At 37.3% G+C, this 19,227-nt stretch overlaps 2 protein-coding genes across 2 annotated transcripts in view; both read left to right on the top strand.

Moving 5' to 3' along the window:
* cacna1bb (calcium channel, voltage-dependent, N type, alpha 1B subunit, b) overlaps positions 1 to 19,227 on the top strand; it is a 336,559-nt gene that overhangs the window by 263,382 nt on the left and 53,950 nt on the right. The window contains exons 33-34 of the mRNA XM_059357455.1: positions 11,854 to 11,964; positions 14,241 to 14,324. Of these exons, the coding sequence (XP_059213438.1) occupies positions 11,854 to 11,964; positions 14,241 to 14,324 (195 nt within the window). The remainder of the gene's footprint in view (positions 1 to 11,853; positions 11,965 to 14,240; positions 14,325 to 19,227) is intronic.
* LOC131992066 (tripartite motif-containing protein 16-like) lies at positions 1,946 to 3,725 on the top strand. Its single transcript, XM_059357446.1, has one exon. It carries the CDS (start codon positions 1,946 to 1,948, stop codon positions 3,632 to 3,634), a length of 1,689 nt encoding a protein of 562 aa, XP_059213429.1. The 3' UTR covers positions 3,635 to 3,725.

Below are 19,227 nucleotides of genomic sequence, written 5' to 3'. Positions count from 1 at the left end.
CATCCCAAATATTTGTGCAGTATATATGTAACCATAAATAAGATGATAACCTTTTTTTAAGTTAACTTATGTACCACAAAACACTGACATTTGTCATTGTTTATTGAGGCAGCAATCATAATACTGTTTATTTACTTATTCATGAGCTGAGACGGTGAGGTTGTTTGGCTTGAAGGACAGGAATAGCTGGGTATCATCGGCGTAAGAGTGGTATGATAAACCATGATTGCAGATGATTGCACCAAGTGGAGTGGTGTAACTTGAAAAGAGAAGGGGACCTAGCACTGACCCTTGAGGCACACCTTTGGATAAGACGATTGACCAGCTGCTCCAGCCACACACGGTGATTCTGTTAAGGCGACAGCACAATCAGTTTCTACTTCAATATTCATTAAGTGGAGCACTATTCCAAAGGGCCGAATTGGAGAATCTTGTTTCTTTTATTAAAGCCTGAGATAATAATTTACAGGTTGTCATGGCTTGTCGTGGCTGGTGTGGGAGGAGTTTAGCTGTTTGCTTCTGAAACAACTTTGTCTTATCTTTGACATACATCTTAATGTGTTCAAAGTTCAACTACTGTGAGATTTTATTGGTTTGTTTATTCATTAAAGTGAATGATCTATTGAAAAGAAAAAAAATAATTAGTGACTTTCTCATCCAGAGTTTCATGTATAAATTGCACACAGCAGCATATTTTTTAAAAGAGAATCACATGGATATTTCCTGTTGTTGTATAATAGCTACAGGTCACTCTACTGATAATGAAGCACCCTAAACTGAAACCTAGATAAGTCACACAGCTATTGCAAGCAGACTGACCTGTTTTTCTGGGAATCATCGACGTAACAGTGGTATGAGAAACCGTGATTGTGGATTATTGCACCAAGTGGAGTGGTGTAAATTGAAAAGAGAAGGGGACCTAGCACTGACCCTTGAGGCACACCTATGGATAAGATGATTTACCAGCTGGTTCAGCCACACACGGTGATTCTGTTAAGGCAGGCATGTCTAAACTATTCCACAAAGGGCCGTGTGGCTGCAGGTTTTCGTTCCAACCAAGCAGCAGCACACCACACTTGACTCACTTAATCAACTGATCTCAGTCTTCAGACAGTTGATTGGTAAAACTGTGTGCCTTTGCTTGGTTGAAACGAAAACCTGCAGCCACACGGCCCTTTGTTGAATAGTTTGGACATGCCTGTGTTAAGGCGACAGCACAATCAGTTTCTACTTCAATATTCATTAAGTGGAGCACTATTCCAAAAGGCAGAATTGGAGAACCTTGTTTCTTTTATTAAAGCCTGAGAGAATAATTTACAGGTTGTCGTGGCTTGTCGTGGCTGGTTTGGGAGGAGTTTAGCTGTTTGCTTCTGGAACAACTTTGTTTTATCTTTGACATACATCTTAATGTGTTCAAAGTTCAACTACTGTTAGGTTTTATTCATTTGTTTATTCATTAACGTGAATGATCTATTGAAAAAGAAAAAAATACTTAGTGACTTTCTCATCCAGAGTTTCATGTGTAAATTGCACACAGCAGCATATTTTTTAAAGGAGAATCATTTGGATCTTTCCTGTTGTTGTATAATAGCTACAGGTCACTCTACTGATAATGGAGCACCCTAAACTGAAACCTAGATAAGTCACACAGCTTTTACAAGCAGACTGACCTGTTTTTCTGAAAGGATAGGGTGTGGACACGATGGAAATATTGATCTGCGCAGTGAGTTGAAGCTGTATACTGAGCGAGAAAAAAGCAATATGGTCTTTGCTCAATGTTGTAAAAAGGGGCTATAAACACACATTCCAAGTCCAAACTATTCAACGCATAGGAAGAAACCAAAGTGTGATCTGATAAGCGTCTCTATCTTGTTCTCATAAATGCACTGAAAGTCATTCAGTCGACTTATTTCAGTCCAGACATTCACTGTCTCTGAGAGGTGAAATGGCGCGGCGACGAATTCAGATGGAAGAGGGAAAAGTCTGCTGTTCGATCTGTCTGGATCGACTGAAGGATCCAGTGACGATTCCCTGTGGACACAGTTACTGTATGAACTGTATTAAAAGACACTGGGATGAAGAGAACCAGAGGACAATCCCCAGCTGTCCTCAGTGCAGACAGATCTTCGGATTGAGGCCTGTCCTGGTGAAAAACACCATGTTGGCAGATTTAGTGGAGGAACTGAAGAAGACTGGTCTCCTACCTGTTCGTGCTGACCACTGCTATGCTGGACCTGAAGATGTGGGATGTGATGTCTGTACCGGGAGAAAGCTGAAAGCTCTCAAGTCCTGTGAGCAGTGTCTCGTCTCTTACTGTGAACAACACCTCCAGCCTCATTATGAATCCCCTGCCTTCGAAAAACACAAGTTGGTCAGTCCCTCCAAGAAAATTCAGGAGAACGTCTGTACTCGCCACAACGAGGTGATGAAGATTTTCTGCCGCACTGATCAGAAGTGTATCTGTTATCTTTGCTCCATGGAAGAACACGAAGGCCACAACACAGTGACAGCTGCAGTAGAACGGGCTGAGTGGCAGAAAGACCTCGAGGTGAGTCAACAAAAGATCCAGCAGAGAATCAAGAACAGAGAGAAAGATGTGAAGCTTCTTCAGCAGGAGGTGAAGGATCTCAATCATTCTGCTGATAAAGCTGTGGAGGACAGTGAGAAGATCTTCACAGATCTGATCCGTCTCATTGAGAAAAGAAGCTCTGATGTGAAGCAGCAGATCAAATCTAAACAGACAACTGAAGTAAGTCGAGTCAAAGAGCTTCAGGAGGAGCTGGAGGAGGAGATCTCTCATCTGAGGAGGAAAGACATCGAATTGGAACAACTGAAACGCACAGAGGATGACACCAAGTTTCTACTTCGATACCCCTCTCCGACACATATTCGTGAATCCAGAGACTTACCCAGTTCCACCGGCGGTCCTCTGCGATACTTTGATGATGTGGCTGAAGCTGTGTCAGAGGCCAGAGACAAACTTGAGGAAATTCTTGGTGAGGAATGGACCATGATCTCACATGCGTTGATCAACGTGGATGTGTTTCTGCCTGAAGCAGAACCAAGGACCAGAGGTGAATTTTTAAAATATTCACACAGAATTACACTGGATCCAAACACAGCAAATAGAAAGCTGTTGTTATCTGAGGGGGACAGAAAAGCATTAAACACAGGGAAAAAACAGTTGTACTCTAGTCACCCAGACAGATTTATGAACAGGTCCCAAGTCCTCAGTAATAAGAGTCTGACTGGACGTCATTACTGGGAGGTCAAATCGAGTGGGATTGGAGTGTATGTAGCTGTCGCATACAAAGATATCAGCAGAATAGGAGCAGAAAGTGAATTTGGAATGAATGACAAGTCTTGGGCTTTCCAATGTTTAGGGCCTGATCATAGATTGAGTCATGACAACTATACAACTCCAGTCTCTGGTTGTCAGTCTGACACAGTGGGAGTGTACCTGGATCACAGGGCAGGTATCATGTGCTTCTATAGCGTCTCTGAAACCATGACCCTCCTCCATAGAGTCCAGACCACGTTCACTCAGCCTCTTTATGCTGGACTCAGGGCCTATAGTCTTTTGGGTTTGGGATCATCTGCAGAGTTTTGTGAGCCAAAAGACAAAATCAACTAAATATTCCATTAATTGAGAGTTCTCCAACTGCTATACCAATGTTTGATCCTCATCACTGCTCATGTATCCAACTAGAGGATTTTTGTCAGAATAGATAAATTCAAGTTAAAAACTAAGAAATTATTTAAAAGATAAAGACAATTTAAGTAATGATTAATGCTGAAAAAACAAATAATTTCTAGGGATTAGGTTTTTCTGTTTTCTAGTTTAAATATCTGTGATTTTCTAAAATAATGGGCAAACAGCCAGAAGGGAATTTACAATACTTTCATTTGTGGACACAGAATGTTTTTTAAATCACACATATAAATATCATTTCCAGTCAAAAGTTTGGACACACCTTCTCATTCAATGGCTTTTATTTATTTTTCATATTTTCAACATTGTAGACACTGAAGTCATCAAAACTGTGAAAGAACACATGGAATTATGTAGTTAACAGAAAAGTTAAAAGAAAAGTGATGTACAAATCAGCATATGTTTAATATTTTAGATTGGAGTCACCTTTTGTTTTGATGACAGTTCTGCACACTTCTGTTATTCTCTCAGTCAGATTCATGAGGTGTTCACCTGGATTGTTTTCAGTTAACAGGTGTGTCTAAAAACCATGGAATAAGAAGGTGTGTCCAAACTTTTGACTGGTAGTGTATATTCAAATGAAAACTCTTATCAGATGATATATTTAATGTTTCACCATTCACACTCAACATTCATATTTCATTTTTGTAATACACTTATTCTGAATTTGATGCAAGTAACATATTTCAAAACAGTTGGTACAGGAGCAAGTTGGAATAAAGGAATATTCCACAGGTAAACCGGTTCACTGGTTATGGTATCATAACTGTGTTTTAAAGAGGCAGCAAGTAAAAACGGGCCGAGGTTAAACATTTTGTGAAAAACTGCAAGGGACAACAAGAACAACATTTTTAACCCACAATTGCAAGGAATTTGGGGATTTAAAAAAATGTATTGTTAATTTATTTTATCTACAATCAATAACATAATTTATTCTATTCAAGATTCAGATAATCCTGAAAAATCTCTGCAGGGTAAAACCGAAAATCAACACTGGATGTCCGTGATCTTTTATCCCAAGGCGGCACTGTATTAAAAAACAACAGGATCTTATAAAGAACATTATGACATGTGATCAGAAACACTTTAAAAACTGTTATAAACACAATTAATTTCTGCATCTCCAAATGCAAGTAAAGACTTGCAGTGTGAAAACGATGTGTTATAAACAATATCCAGACATGCAAACTGTCTGACTTGACTGCAGCTTTTTGTCTTCGCTTACTGCCTTCCTCTACAGGCAAGGTATTGTTCATATGAAATGGGCAGAACAACATGTTGACTCACTTTAGCCACTCCTAGTTAAAGTGACCACTCCTGGTTAAAGTGAGTCAACATGTTGGCTCACTTTAACCACTCCTAATTAGATTGACCGCTCCTGATTAAAGTGAGTCAAAACCTGAAAAACCCTCCTTCCACTCCCTGGTTTACGGTACAGCCGCTCCCACTCAGTCCCCTGCTTCCTCCACCCATTACAGAGCTACACGTATATAGATGGGTGTTACCAACATGTCATGAAAGGACAAGTTCCCAGCTCCTTACCTGTATGAGTAAGTAAAGCAATTTGACATTCACTGTCTCTGAGAGGTGAAATGGCACAGCGAGGAATTCAGATGGAGGAGGAAAAACTCTGCTGTTCGATTTGTTTGGATTTACTGAAGGATCCAGTGACGATTCCCTGTGGACACAGCTACTGTAAGAACTGTATTAAAAGACACTGGGATGGAGAGGATCAGAAGGAGGTTTACAGCTGTCCTCAGTGCAGACAGACCTTTGGATTGAGGCCTGTCCTGAAGAAAAACACCATAATAGGAGATTTAGTGGAGGAATTGAAGAAGACTGGTCTCCAACCTGTTCGTGCTGATCCCACCTACCCTGAAGATGTGGGATGTGATGTCTGCACTGGGAGTAAGCTGAAAGCTATCAAGTCCTGTCAGCAGTGTCTGGTCTCTTACTGTGAGCAGCACCTCCAGCCTCACTATGAATCCCCTGCCTTTAAAAAACACAAGCTGGTCGACCCCTCCAAGAAGCTTCAGGAGAACATCTGTACTCGTCACAATGAGGTGATGAAGATTTTCTGCCGCACTGATCAGCTGCTAATCTGTTATCTTTGCTCCATGGAAGAACATAAAGGCCACAACACAGTGACAGCTGCAGCAGAACGGACTGAGAGGCAGAAAGAGGTCGGGGTGAGTCAACAAAAGATCCAGCAGAGAATCAAGAACAGAGAGAAAGATGTGAGGCTGCTTCAGCAAGAGTTGAAGGCTCTCGATCACTATGCTGATAAAGCTGTGGGGGACAGTGAGAAGATCTTTAGAGATCTGATCCGTCTCATTGAGAAAAGAAGCTCTGATGTGAAGCAGCAGATCAGATCTAAGCAGAAAACTGAAGTCAGTCGAGTGAAAGAGCTTCAGGAGAAGCTGGAGGAGGAGATCTCTGATCTGAGGAGGAAAGGCATCGAACTGGAACAACTGAAATGCACAGAGGATGACGCCAAGTTTCTGCTTCAATACCCCCCTCTGACACGTATTCGTGAATCCACGGACTTTCCCAGTTCAACCAGCGGTCCTCTGCGATACTTTGAGGATGTTACTGCAGCTGTGTCAGAGGCCAGAGACAAACTTGAGGAAATTCTTGGTGAGGAATGGACCAAGATCTCACATGCGTTGACCAACGTGGATGTGTTTCTGCCAGGAGCAGAGCCAAAGACCAGAGGTGAATTTTTAAAATATTCACAAAGAATTACATTGGATCCAAACACAGCAAACCCACAGCTGTTGTTATCCGAGGGGAACAGAAAAGCAACAAACAGGGGGAAAAAACAGTTGTACTCTAGTCACCCAGACAGATTTATGAACAGGTCCCAAGTCCTGAGTAATGAGAGTCTGACTGGACGTCATTACTGGGAGGTCAAGGGGAATGGGTTAAGAATGTCTGTAGCTGTTGCATACAAGGATATTAGCAGAATAGGAGCAGAAAGTGAATTTGGAATGAATGACAAGTCTTGGGCTTTCCAATGTTTAGGGCCTGATTATAGATTGAGTCATGACAACTATACAACTCCAGTCTCTGGTCGTCAGTCCGACACAGTGGGAGTGTACCTGGATCACAGGGCAGGTATCATGTGCTTCTATAGCGTCTCTGACACCATGACCCTCCTCCACAGAGTCCAGACCACATTCACTCAGCCCCTCTATGCTGGACTCAGGGCTTATAGTCTTTTGGGTTTGGGATCATCTGCAGAGTTTTGTGAGCCAAAAGACAAAATCAACTAAAGATTCTGTTGTGAGTTTGATCCCAATCACTGCTCATATACGTTAGAGGATTTTTGTCTTTTGTTCAGAAATACATAAAGAGTTAAAAACTGAGATTTGATTTAAAAGATAAAGACAATTTAAGTAAGTGTTAATGCTGAATAGGGGTGGGCGATATGGCCCTAAAAGATTATCATGATATTTCAGGGTATTTTTGCCATAACAATAATCTAGACGATACTAAAAAATACTGAAAAATATATCAAAAAGGATTTTTAAGTCTGTATAAATAAATATAAATCATACAAGAAAATAAAAATCAATCATAAATCTAAATTAAGTGTAAATTGCAAACCTCAACAGTTGCCAAATACAAAAAAAATGCTCTTGAGTTGGATTAGCAAATAATAAAAATAACCATCCAGGGGGTACATTTTGTACATTTTATTGCACAATTTGATCAACTTTGAGAGTGTGAGCAAATGTGAAATGTGAGCAAATGTGAGCAAACACATGGAGCAGCCAGATAGTGTAGAAAAATAGCTGGCTAGGGGTATTTTTTTTTTTTTCATAAAAGCTATTACTATTTCATCAGATACACTGATCTTAATCATTGCATATTTTAATTAATTGTTGTAAAGGAGAATAAGGGTTCTTGTATGTTTTATTTAATTGATCTTATTTTGACAGTCTTCTTGTAAATTCTGTGGTGGATGCTGTGCTCTTATTTTTAATACCTTTATAGCTTTCTGTGATTAAAACAACTTTAATTGTTGGCTAATCTTAGCTCCCGGCTAAGGAACGGCATAATGCAGCAGTGTGTTTGGACCGTTTGGTCCTCTGACAGGCCCGGACAGGTTGATAGGATAGGATTTGACTGGTAGGTTCAATGCAAAATAACTTTATATAATGAATAGTGTGAATAAACTTTCAGTAGGTTGAAATGTGACGTTAGTGCAGCACATGAGACTCTGGAGCTCCACAGTCTAGCTCATTAATGGAAATTCTTACACCACTACGGCAACAAGTAGGAATGTTGCCAATATCATGATATGCATTTTTTTTTACTCATAAAAAAATATACCGGCATAATCGTGAACGATATGGCTCACCCCAAACAACAAATCATTTTTAGGGACAAGGTTTTCCTGTTTTCTAGTTTATATATCTGTGTTTTTCTAAAATAATGGGCAAATAGCCAGAAGGGAATTTACAATACTTTCATTTGTGGACACAGAATGTTATTTTTTGTAAATACCTTTACTTGTATAATGAATCAGATTCCTTTACCATGTTAAGCAAGACTTACTGATTTTCTACATGAACAGAAGCAACAAATAAAGTTTAAACTTTTCAGTACAATGACTACGGTATCGTTGTGTGTTTATTCTAGGAACTATCATTATTAGCTACAGAAGTAGAATAGAAGAAATAATCATGATGCTTTGTAGCAATACTTGTTAATTCTTCATAAGTCAAGTATCATAATATTTTTTTCATTTACCAAGTGTGTGTTTTTCCCAAGTTTACTGTAAATGATTGTGGTGTTTATTGCAACAGCAGATTGGTGACTGACAGAAATATTTTATGTGCAGTCGGCACAAAAAGAATGTGATTGTGTGGAACACTGGACTCACAGACCCAAAAGTCCTAAAAGTCTCTGGTGAAGTATGTGGTATCAGTTTGCAACCTCAGATTGGTTTCTGACTGCCATAAAACAGACATGAGAATAAACTATGCATGTTTAAAGCAGAAAGTACCATAATTAAATGAACAAAAGGCTAGAATGGGTGTGTACCTGTCTGTGCTCTATGATTGCATGATTACTCATCACTCAGACAATGAGAGGTGGCTGCCTTGGAGTGAAAATATGCAGAAAAAAATCCCCAGGATGCAGCAAATGAAGTGCTTAAGGCTACAAATATCCAGACCCCCTGCTGCGTATGTGTCCCTCCAGATATTGGACTCATGCTCTTGCTATGACCTCAAAAATAATTGTACCAAAACATATACCAGGGGATGTGTGTGTGATGCACAACATATTAACACCTCTTCTAATGCAAAAAAAATGATCCTCATTCATTCCCTTCATGTTATTTAATGCTGCTATGTGTTTCTGTGCTCTATCTTTTGATATCAACTTAGTATATGATTGAATATTCCAAGTATGCTTTGAATATCTTGTTTTTGATAACAGCAGATCATTATTTCCATTTGCCTGTCATACTTTATGAAGAAAAACAGTTTTTGTATTATTACATAGCTAACTACTTGGCTAACAACTTAGCCAAGAAGTTAGCTAAGTAGTTAGCCTAGCAAGCTACTTAGCCAATAAGTTAGCTAAGTAGTTAGCTAAGTAGTGTGAAGGAAATTTGGTACTTCCTGTCATGGTGGTACAAGAAGTAGGCGGCGACCTACTTGATATTCAAGACACAAGGCCTTGTGGGAACTCACTAGGGCCTTTACTCTGATAACACCATTACTGAGGGGAACATGTAGACCAGGGGGCTCTGTCCTGATGTGATGTATAGGGCAGGAAGATAGGGCCGCATTGAGTCTTGCTGAAAAGCCAATGCTGAAAAATGCAACAGTCATAAGTCAAGCGGTGTACGGGACTTTGTTATATTGTAAAATAGCCATTCGGAATTGTGCGGTGTATGGAATACGAATGTGCGAATAAAACTTGCTGAACAGAGTATAGAGTGCTTTGTGTTTGACCAGCTCACCCATTAATTGAGTGCAGTTGTTAAAATTGCCATGACAGTAGTTAGCTTAGCAAGCTACTTAGCCAAGAAGTTAGCTAAGTAGTTAGCTTTGCAAGCTACTTCGCCAAGAAGTTAGCTAATTAGTTAGCTTAGCAAGCTACTTAGCTAAAAAATAGATACGGGTCATTTTTGACCCATGTTGTGCATTAGAAGAGTAGTGACACAAAAATATTTTGTTTAAAAAAAATAATAAAGTAAAACATAAAATTAGGATGTATGATGATCAAAAACAAACTAATTGAGGAAAGCCTGGAATACTGAATGATGAAAATAATTTATTGCAAAGATATAGAACATAAAAACTCATACATATCGGGTCACTTTAGAGCCATGTTGTGCATCAAAGGGTTAGTGGGGGCAATAGTGTGTTGAAAATAATAAGATGATGCTGAATAATGACAAGGGGCTAACCCCCAGATCTTCAATAATGCTAAAATCAGTCTGGTTGTAGCTTAAACTGTAAACAGAAGGATTGCACCCGACCTGTGACTTGTGAATAGTTAAATCCAGTTATACCAGATAGTTTTTTGACAGACCAAACATTTTGCCCATGTTTATGATCAGATGGTTTATCCCTTATTATAACTGATGCAACTGTGAAACTTAATTTTTTTCATGTTGACACGAGCAGAGGACTTAAAAAGTGCATTAAAAACACAAACTGGTGCACAAAAAATCCCCAGAATGCAGGAAATTAAGTATTTGACACTGACAATCTCCTGGGGGAGGACCCCAAGACCCCTGCCACATTTTTTTATCCTCCACAATGTTGAGTCTGCTGGCAAGGACTCCCTTTTTTTCCACAGTAAAGGGGGCAACCCAAGCCCTGAGCTCTCACATTGGATGCTGAGATTGGGCCAGAGATTGGATGGATAATATAGAACTCTTGTCCAATGTGATTGCACCTAAATTATTTTACTGAAATGCTGAAAAATTGTACTTTTTAATGCATTATAACTGTTGTATATTACTGCATTTTAAGCAGATATTACAGCTGTTTTTGTCTGTTTGTGTTTTTTGTTGTAATGTTCACGCTACCTGCTTGCACAGGACGTCATTGGAAATTAGATTTTAATTTTAATTAGCCTTTTTCTGGTTAATAAATGATATGCATTGCACAAGTTTCTTCCTTGCTCACCGACTGGAGTGCTGCTCCATATTCAACATTAATTAGTTGCTTATTATCCTGCAAATAAGTAACATATTGTCTCTTAATGAGTCATTATTCAGTAGTTATTAATGCCTTATTCTGCATGGCCTTATTATACAACCAGTAAGACATTAACTAAGAGTTTTCCCTCAATAACCTCAGAATTATTGCTTATTAGTAGTAAGTAAGGAAGTTGTTGTATATGAGTTATGATCTTAATATGCTTTACTTTGTATGGAATTTATAATCTCTACATAGCGGTGAAGGAAACCATGGAAACGAAATGGCAAAGTGAGCCACTTTGCACCAGTGTTAGTCTACCAGTGATCCACTTTGTAGAGTAATGATTGACATTACAATCTACCAATCACCATCCAATCATCCAAAAGGAGCCACCAGTCACGTCAAAGGTCTGGAGAAGGTGTTTGCTATTTGCAGTTTCCATGGTTTCCTTCACCGCTATGTAGAGATTATAAAGAATAAGGCATTAATAACTACTTAATAATGACTAATTAAGAGCCAATATGTTACTTATTTGCATGCTAATAAGCAACTAATTAATGTTGAATATGTGTTCCCTAATATAAAGTGTTACCTTCTAATTGACTGAAATGTTAAGAGTCCCTCTGAGAGTCTGCAATGACTGTGACACATTCAGGCTCGGATGATTATTTCAGTGCTGCAATCAGCTGCCATTATCACAATGAGAAGTCACAATGCCTACTGATGCTATGTTATATTATTAAATGTATGTATGCAGATGGCACAGACAAATGCACATTTACTTTTTATATATCTTGCTTAAGTGCGTCTGAGCATTCGGCTATAATTGGTCTGAAGAATCATAAAGAGATGTGATCTGTACGCTGCTGAAGTAAACAGTAAATGGGGGTAAATGACGATGCTTTTACACACTTCTCTAGTTCATCTTTCCAGAATATTAAATGTCCTTTTTTTGCCTTCTGTCCTCAGTTCTACGGAGCTCCAGACCTGTACGAGTCCATGCTGAAATACTTAAACATCGTCTTCACAGCGCTCTTCACACTGGAGTGCATCCTCAAGATTATTGCCTTCGGTCCACTGGTGAGACCATATGTTACTCTGCAAACACTCGACAATTATTCACTGTTTCTGTTTACACACATTAGGGGAAATGTCTCTTTGGATATGCAAATCAGCCAAAAAAAGACACAAAATGACACAGAATAAGCAAAGGAAGACACAGAATGACTAAAAAAGACACAAAATGACCAAAAAAGAAACAAAATGACTAATAAAAAGACACAGAAAGACACAAAATAACTAAAAAAATACATAAAAAGACACAAAATAACCAAAGGAAGACACAACATGACGAAAAAAGACACAAAATGACTTACAAAGACACAAAAATGATTAAAAAATGGACAAAATAGCCCTATAAGACTCCACAGTTAATAAAGAAACTATAGTTGTAGTCACATTTTGAGAGACATGGACGGATATTTGAAGGATTTTGTTTGTATCGCAGGATGTATAACGTGTCACAAAACAGTAAAAATATAAGGCGGAAATCCTTAAATCCAGGAGTGAGGAGGGTGAGAGAAAGAAGGGATGAATAGAAGAGAGCAGAAATAGAATAAATCTCCTCCCAGCATGGGGCCGTCCAGCCTGCAGCGAGGCGTTACGTCTCCGACTCCGTTCAAAAAAGACACAAAATGACCAAAAAAAGACAGAATGACTAAAAAAAGACACAAAATGACCAAAAAAGACACAAAAAGACAAAAAAAAGACAGAATGACAAAAAAAAGACACAAAATGACTAAAAAAAGACACAAAATGACTAAAAAAAGACACAAAAAAGACACAAAACGACTTAAAAAGACACAAAAAATATAGTCACGTTTTGAGAGACACAGACGGATATTTGAAGGATTTTGTTTGTATCGCAGGATGTATAACGTGTCACAAAACAGTAAAAATATAAGGCGGAAATCCTTAAATCCAGGCGTGAGGAGTGTGAGAGAAAGAAGGGATGGATGGAAGAATGAACAGAAAGAATAAATCTCCTCCCAGCGTGGGGCCGTCCAGCCTGCAGCGAGGCGTTACGTCTCTGACTCCGTTCCATTTACCAGGCCCATTTATTAAATAGCTTTTCTCACACTCCACTTGCCTCCACCTGTTTAGCTGTTAAGCCCAGACGGATGAGCTCACATCTGCTGGTATAAACACGGGGCCCCTGGCAGCAGCCTCGGCCCTCAGGGGCCCCGTGATGGAGCGTCTGAGGGACACCAGGCTGCAGCTCAGCTCTCAGTTTATGCAGAGCATGGAGTCAGCATTTGTTTCTGGTTATATATGCACATATAGACTGGTGTGCCCAAAGGGAAGGCATGGTTTTGGCTTGTTTGTGTGTTTTTTGTGATTGTATTTCCTTTATTTTTTTATGCACCCTGTGACTTTAGCAGATCTACATCTGTAAATCTCACCAAATACACACTGCAAAAAGGTGTTTAGTCTAAAAACAAGTTAAAAACAGTAAATCTGAGGGAAATGATCTTGCTGCATGGACAGATAATTTACCTTGACAAGATTTCTTAAATTAAGATTATTAAATCTAGAAATAAGCATGTTGAACACTTAAAATAAGAAATTAACTCTTAAAACAAGATAAATTAATATTGTGTTAATATTTAGTGTTAATATTTTTAATAGTGTTAAATTTAAAGTTTATGACACCACATAAGTGCACTTTTAACTCCAAATCGTGTTATTGCTTTTCACTTTGAGAGTTAATTTTTAACATAAATTGTGTTACTTTGACACATTAAAGTGTATTTTTAACCCTAAAATCATGTTATTTCCTTTCACTAATATGATAATTATTTCATGTCATTTTGTGTCTGTTTTTGGTAATTTTGTGTCTTTTTTGGTCATTTTGTGTCTTTTTTTGTCATTTTGTGTCTTTTTTTTGTCATTTTGTGTATTTTTTTGGTCATTTTATTTTTTTTTTGTTCATTTTATCTCTTTTTTGGCCACTTTGCGTCTTTTTTTTGTAATTTTGTGTGTTTGTCCATAATTTTTATGTCTTTTTTAATATTCATTGTTTTGTTTTACAACACATTAAAAGTACATTCTGTCTTTAGCCGAACATACAAGTGACAAAATCTAAAAAATCAACTCCAGCTGAAGTGAATCTAACTCAGATGTTAACATTAAACAACGCTGGCAGAAGCTTTTTGATCACAGCAATGTTAAAACAACTCCAAAATCATCAAATTATTAACACTGAAAAAACAACGCTACAGATTTTGCTGTGCAGAACGTGACCAAAGAAGCTGAAGATTTCAAAGTGTGAGTAACTTTCTGTTTTTGTCTCTCAGAACTACCTGAAAGCAGCCTGGAACGTGTTTGACTTTGTGACGGTGCTCGGCAGCATCACAGACATCCTGGTCACAGAGATCAAGGTAAGAGCTGCAGACATCTTCAGCTCCTTCACCAGTCACTTAGTACAGGAGTACCAGGAGTACCAGGAGTACCAGGAGAACCAGGAGTACCAGGACCCTGTGGTGCTGCAGCATGCTCTGATACAGGACGTAGAACTGTCATAATGGAAAAGTAGAAGTTGGAAAGTTAGTTCATATGCTATTCTGCCCTACAAAGTCTAACTGCAGTAGCTACATTTTTGGTGAAAATTGAGTTTTAACTAAAAATGAACCCCTTGTGATTGTGTTTTATCTTGTGACAAAGTTTTAGATTTCAGTTTTGCTTTATTTCAGAGAAATAATGATATAAAAACCACAAAATCAAAACTCAAAACCAAGCAGTAATTGCACTTAGCATGGTCTGCTTTGGATATATAAACTAATTTAAACATAAAAATAATAGAAAACTAGGAGGAGTTAGAAAAAGTAGGTTTGTGACATTTCACGAATTTGCGGAAAAAAAATTCTAGGCGAAAATGGGTGTGGCCTATATCATATATAAGGTTTCTGAATATGCGATAAAGTATATGGGAGTTATTAGCCAAAACGCACTTTCCTTTATTATAACGCCACCTAGTGGTGGAAATTCAGAATGGCAATAGATTATACATTTTTTCGCCATGTGTGGCTTATAATTAAAGTTTCATGAGTTTTGGGGTACGTTCAGGCAGTGAAAAATGCAATAATTTGGGACTAAGAATAAAAATAAATAAATAATAAACATATTATAAATTATATAATAAATAAACATAGTAACTATGTTTTTGGGGTCAAAGGTCAAATAAATCGTCATGATTTTTTTTGCATAAAAATGATCATCATCAATACATGTAGAAATAAGTGTCATATCACTGACCTACATGTAACCAATTTGGCTGGCCAGTTAAAAAACGTTAAAAACCTTTAAAGCAGTTTTACCTTTTGCGTTGTTACTGCAGTTAGACTTTGCAGGACATAATAGTTTATTTATGCAGGAAATATTAGGATTGCAAGTAATTTTAATAATCTTTTTTGTCTCTCCATATGCTTTCGATTGATTCCCAAGTTGACAAAATCTTGACGTCTTTAAAAAAATATTATCAAGAAATGGCACTAATTTACATGTGATTGATTTCATTATAGATGGGTCTTTTTTTAAAAACTTTTTCCCAAAAAATTTCCAACGTGTAGACACAACTTCAGCCTCAAGAACATGAATGAAGAATCCTGGATTGTATAAAAGAAGTTGACGAAGCCACAGATCACTGAACTAAAAGACATTTTTAGTCAACCAAAATGTTACAGTGTTGATGTTATGATGTGAAAACACACATTGAAAAGGGGTCAAAGACAAAAAAACACAAAAAAATGCTGTGGTAGTGACCTGTCAATCACTAGATAATAAGCCCCGCCCCAAGGCATTCCCTGCATTATTGTCTATTTTACTGTAAATAGACTTACAAATGAACATCATGGTGTATTAAGGAAGAGTTGAACTAGCGACTGAGACCATAAAATCATTAGGAAAATGTTTTCCTGAGGTAATAAATCAAGTGAGAAGTAGGGTTGTTTTCTCATAGACTTCTATGCAGACTTCTATATCATACCAAGGCAGTGCCCCCTGCTGGCCATTAGAAGGACTACAGATTTAACACACTTTCACATTAGTTTCACTTTTTTAGACCCGGAGGCTTTATCCACTTCTTTTATACAGTCTGGGTGTTGAAGCCATGCTTTGCTATGCTCGTACAGTCTCAGCCCTCCAATCAAAAGCTCAGCCAAGAAAACTGTGAGCCAAAAAAAAAAGGAATTAGTCATAAAACTCATGAAATCACGAAAATAAAATATCAAAAACCTAAACATTAAAACAAATGTATCCACAGAGCGAAGGCTGCTACAACCTGCAGCGTCTTGTTTCGTCTGTTGAGTTCCAGCAGATGAAACATGAACACATTGATTGTGTAAATGGAGGGCTGAGGCAGAGAACTGTTGCTTTCTCTGTGGCTCTTTCTTTCTGTGACTTTCTTTTCATGTGATCATTAGTCTTCTTTTCTGTCTCTTCTCTTTCGCTTCCCTTCTCTGCTTCTTTTTTCTTCCTCCTTTGCTGTTTCCATCCTCTGCTGTGCCCTCACTCTGCCCCCTCTGTCACATCTGACACCTCTAGACGGTAAGTGGCTTTTCTTGTTGCCCGCTGATATTGTCAATTCCCCCGCCAGCGTGTGTTGTTCTCTCCCACAGTCTTAGTTTAAATTGCCTACCTACTGAATCTTCAATGTGACATGATATAACAGAAAAAAAACACATTTTAAACTGTTAGAACTTTGTCTTCCGAAGCGTTTTCTTCCCACTTGCATAAGGTCTGACGTTGAAATGTATACCGCAAAAAAAGTTTTTACTTTTCAGAAGTTGTTTAGTGTTATAATGAGCCGATGAAGTTTCTGTGGTTTGCATCAAAATCCTGCACTATGACAGGATCAGTGCACTGGTATAGAAAAATGACTTGATTCTACAAAATCCTTGAAATTGGTTGGTTTGTATTGCAGCTATATTGCATTATTATCTCAGCAGCCTGCTGCCATGTTTTTGTGCTTGTTAAACACTATTTTTAGACTTTAACTGTCTGAATCTGGTGAAGTCAGACATGTTTGGCATTGCAAGTATCCAACTCTTCAACTTGAATTAAACATTTAAAGGAAAGAGAATAAAAAACACTTACTGGGAGCCGAATCTGGTCTGTGCTGCTCAGGTTCAGGAACCAGTAAGAGTCTGTTTATGTCTTGTTCGTCTCTATAAACTGATAAATGCATATGGATGCAAACACACAATGCTGGCAACGTGACAAGATTTTGGTATTGGCATTCTGTTTGTTGTACAGCATGGGTCTCAAACTCGTGGCCCGCGGGGCCAATTGTGGCCCTCGTGGCGATATTTTGTGGCCCCCACCTTGATATGAAAGTTTAATGTGAGTTTTATATGAATGGGTGTGGAAGGTCCCTTTATTTACTTTTTTTGGGGAATTTTGTGTCTTTTTTTGGTAATTTTGTGACTTTTTAAATAATTTTGTGTCTTTTCTTAGTAATTTTGTGTCCTTTTTTTGGTAATTTTGTCTTTTTTTGTAATTTTGTGTCCTTTTTTAGTAATTCTGTATCTTTTTTTGGTAATTTTGTGTCTTTTTGTAATAATTCTTTGTATTTTTTGGTAATTTTGTGTCCTTTTTTAGTAATTCTGTATCTTTTTTGGTAATTTTGTGTCTTTTTTGGTAATTTTTTTTTTTTTTTTTGGTCACTTTGTGTCTTTTTTGGTCATTTTGTGTCTTTTTTAAGTAATTTAGGGGTTTTTTTCTGTAATTTTGTGTCTTTTTTTGGTCATTTTGATACGGCCTCCAGCGGCCCCAAGATAATTTGAGTTTGAGACCCCTGTTGTAGAGTATTATTGACTAATCAGCAGGTTTTATGAACGCAGGTACACAGTCTGTGTGGAGGCAAAAGAGGCGAGACACACTGGCAGAGATACAACCGCGGATCCCAATTCAGACAATTCAGCTTTTATTACTTTTATTTTTCTGCAATAATGTGCAGATATACGTTTATAGAGATAAGCCAAAATGTCGTACGGATCGAAAACAGATTAAAAAAAAGTACAGATAAAGTTGCTCATTGGACAGTAAACAACATCTGTAAATCAAGTAAATTTAATTTCATTTATCCTTTATTTATTTCTGGAGGAATCATTGAGGGCAACGCCTCATTTACAATGATGTCGAGAGTCCAGAGAAAACACAAAACAGTGAACAGAGAAAACACATGAAAAACATTAAAAACAGTTCCAGTGAAAGGCAGTTATTGGTTATCATAGTTTAGTTATTGGTTATCATAGTTTAGTTATTGGTTATCATAGTTTAGTTATTGGTTATCATAGTTTAGTTATTGTTATCATGGTTTAGTTATTGGTTATCATAGTTTAGTTATTGGTTATCATAGTTTAGTTATTGGTTATTATAGTTTAGTTATATCATGGTTTAATTATTGGTTATCATAGTTTAGTTATTGGGTTTCATGGTTTAGTTATTGGATATCATGGTTTAGTTATTGGTTTTCATAGTTTAGTTATTGGTTATCATGGTTTAGTTATTGGTTATCATAGTTTAGTTATTGGTTATCATAGTTTAGTTATTGGTTATCATGGTTTAGTTATTGGTTATATCATGGTTTAGTTATTGGTTATATCATGGTTTAGTTATTGGTTATCATGGTTTAGTTATTGGTTCTCATAGTTTAGTTATTGGTTATCATAGTTTAGTTATTGGTTATCATAGTTTAGTTATTGGTTCTTATGGTTTAGTTATTGGTTATATCATGGTTTAGTTATTGGTTATCATGGTTTAGTTATTGGTTCTCATAGTTTAGTAATTGGTTATCATAGTTTAGTTATTGGTTATCATAGTTTAGTTATTGGTTATTATAGTTTAATTATTGGTTATCATAGTTTAGTTATTGGTTATCATAGTTTAGTTATTGGTTATCATGGTTTAGTTATTGGTTATTATAGTTTAGTTATTGGTTATCATAGTTTAGTTATTGGTCATCATGGTTTAGTTATTGGTCATCATAGTTTAGTTATTGGTTATCATGGTTTAGTTATTGGTTATTATAGTTTAGTTATTGGTTATCATAGTTTAGTTATTGGTTATCATGGTTTAGTTATTGGTTATCATGGTTTAGTTATTGGTTATCATGGTTTAGTTATTGGTTTTCATAGTTTAATTATTGGTTATCATGGTTTAGTTATTGGTTATCATGGTTTAGTTATTGGTTATCATGGTTTAGTTATTGGTTTTCATAGTTTAATTATTGGTTATCATGGTTTAGTTATAGGTTATCATGGTTTAGTTATTGGTTTTCATAGT

The sequence above is a fragment of the Centropristis striata genome, chromosome 19, assembly GCF_030273125.1.
Source record: "Centropristis striata isolate RG_2023a ecotype Rhode Island chromosome 19, C.striata_1.0, whole genome shotgun sequence".
In the NCBI taxonomy this organism is placed as follows: domain Eukaryota; kingdom Metazoa; phylum Chordata; class Actinopteri; order Perciformes; family Serranidae; genus Centropristis; species Centropristis striata.
Note: the sequence above shows the minus strand (reverse complement) of the source record. Positions and strands in the feature narration are given on the sequence as shown.